The sequence below is a fragment of the Apaloderma vittatum genome, unplaced genomic scaffold (assembly GCF_000703405.1).
Source record: "Apaloderma vittatum isolate BGI_N311 unplaced genomic scaffold, ASM70340v1 scaffold26848, whole genome shotgun sequence".
Taxonomy (NCBI): Eukaryota; Metazoa; Chordata; class Aves; order Trogoniformes; family Trogonidae; genus Apaloderma; species Apaloderma vittatum.
In genome coordinates this window covers 1-1,497 of record NW_009729439.1, presented here as the reverse complement: position 1 = coordinate 1,497, position 1,497 = coordinate 1, and the positions used below count along the sequence as shown (strand labels likewise).

General features: G+C 59.7%; 1 protein-coding gene across 1 annotated transcript; it reads right to left on the bottom strand.

Moving 5' to 3' along the window:
* Positions 1-253: 253 nt before the first annotated feature.
* On the bottom strand, positions 254-1,494 carry TMEM115 (transmembrane protein 115; the record flags this gene model as incomplete). The annotated part of the gene is made up of 2 exons (XM_009874446.1): positions 254-452; positions 1,196-1,494. Coding segments are annotated over 2 exons (498 nt in total), but the record flags the coding sequence as incomplete, so codon positions are not given.
* Between the last annotated feature and the right edge of the window lie 3 nt (positions 1,495-1,497).

The following is a 1,497-nucleotide window of genomic DNA, read 5'->3' as shown; positions in this document are numbered from 1 at the left end:
GCTGATGTACACGGCCTGCCTTGCGCCGAAGGGAGCAGCTCCAGGAACCCCCATCCTCGTGGTGGTGGCAGCAGCATCGTCCTGGGTACCTGGTGCTGGCAATGAAGCACTGGAATGAGGTAGCCCCCTGCCTCTGCTGTGGGAGGAGTCCCCGCTCCACACCAAGTGTCCCAGCTGTGGGAGGGACACACCAAGGGGGTTAGCAGCTCTCCGATGGAGATGGGGTGGGGAAGGGGGGCAGCGTGTCGGCTTGTCACTGCTGAGATGGGGCATCCTGGAAGGTGATGAGGTTGGACTCCTGGCTGGTGCCCTTCCCAGCCACACTGGGGTCGGGCAACAGTGAGCTATCAGCCTTTGCCGCTGCTTCCTCCTCATCGTCCTCCATGCTAGGCCAGGCTGACTGGTCCTCCACGCGCTTGAGCCGCTCGTTCAGGGCCTTCAGGGCCAGCTGCCTGCAGGACAAGGGCAGATGGGCGGGTTAAGCTCAGGTCTGATGGGTGTAGGGCAGGGCTTAAGAGCTCTGCCCCATGGGGCACAATGCGAGCCCATCCCCAGCTTTTTCCGGGCAGGGGAGGCTGGATTCAGTCATGCTGCAGATGACCTGGAATGCCTGAGACTGCCCCAGAGAAACCTGCTTGAACTCCTAGATCACATATACAGAGTTTTTTGTGCCACATGGTGCACTGAGAGGCTGTTAGGCAGCCAGTGGGCCACTCCAGGAACAGGGGAAGAAATAAGTAAAACAGGGCAGGGGAAAGCAGGATGTCAACGCCTTGCCCAAACCTTCCTGCTGGGAGTTGGGAAGGTCAGTGCCGGGCATGCGGGAGGGCTGGGGCACTGGGCTGACTCACTGCCTTTACCCAAGCCAGGGTGACGGGTGTGGGGCTGCCCTGAGCAGGAGGCCTGACATCTCCCCAGGCAGCTGCTGTTCCCCTTCCTCCTGCAGGGACCCTGAACCCCACCCGCACCTTCCCCAGGACCTCCCTGCTCCTCCCCTGCTGCTCTGCATTTGGAAGAGCAGGAAAATGTCTCACTGGCTCCTCAAAACGCTCCCTGCCCACAAGACCCCCAGGAGAAGGTCCCTCCCTTAGCACACTCTGCACTCATATCTCTTCCCACCCCTCCTCATTTGGATTTTAAACCTAACCTTTGCTGCCCATAGACACGATCCCCATGGAAGCAGTACAAGTGGTACCTTCTCCTCTCGGCATCCTGTGGGTCCGTCCCTGGCAAGCTGATAGTGATGGACGACGGGGCACCCACGTCGTAGCGTTTGACCGTCTTGCGGCAGACCTTCACCTTCACCAGGATGCCGTGCACCAGGTTGGCTACGACACTCACCATGGGCTGCAGGATCTCGGGGAAGAAAGTGGCGAAGGCAAAGTGGTCAGACATGTCTCCACGGCCTCTACTGTGCCGCTGGTAGAAACGGAGATAGACCCAACTGGAGAGGAGCCCGAAGCCGTATGAGGCCAGTATATTGTTCTCGATGAGTGT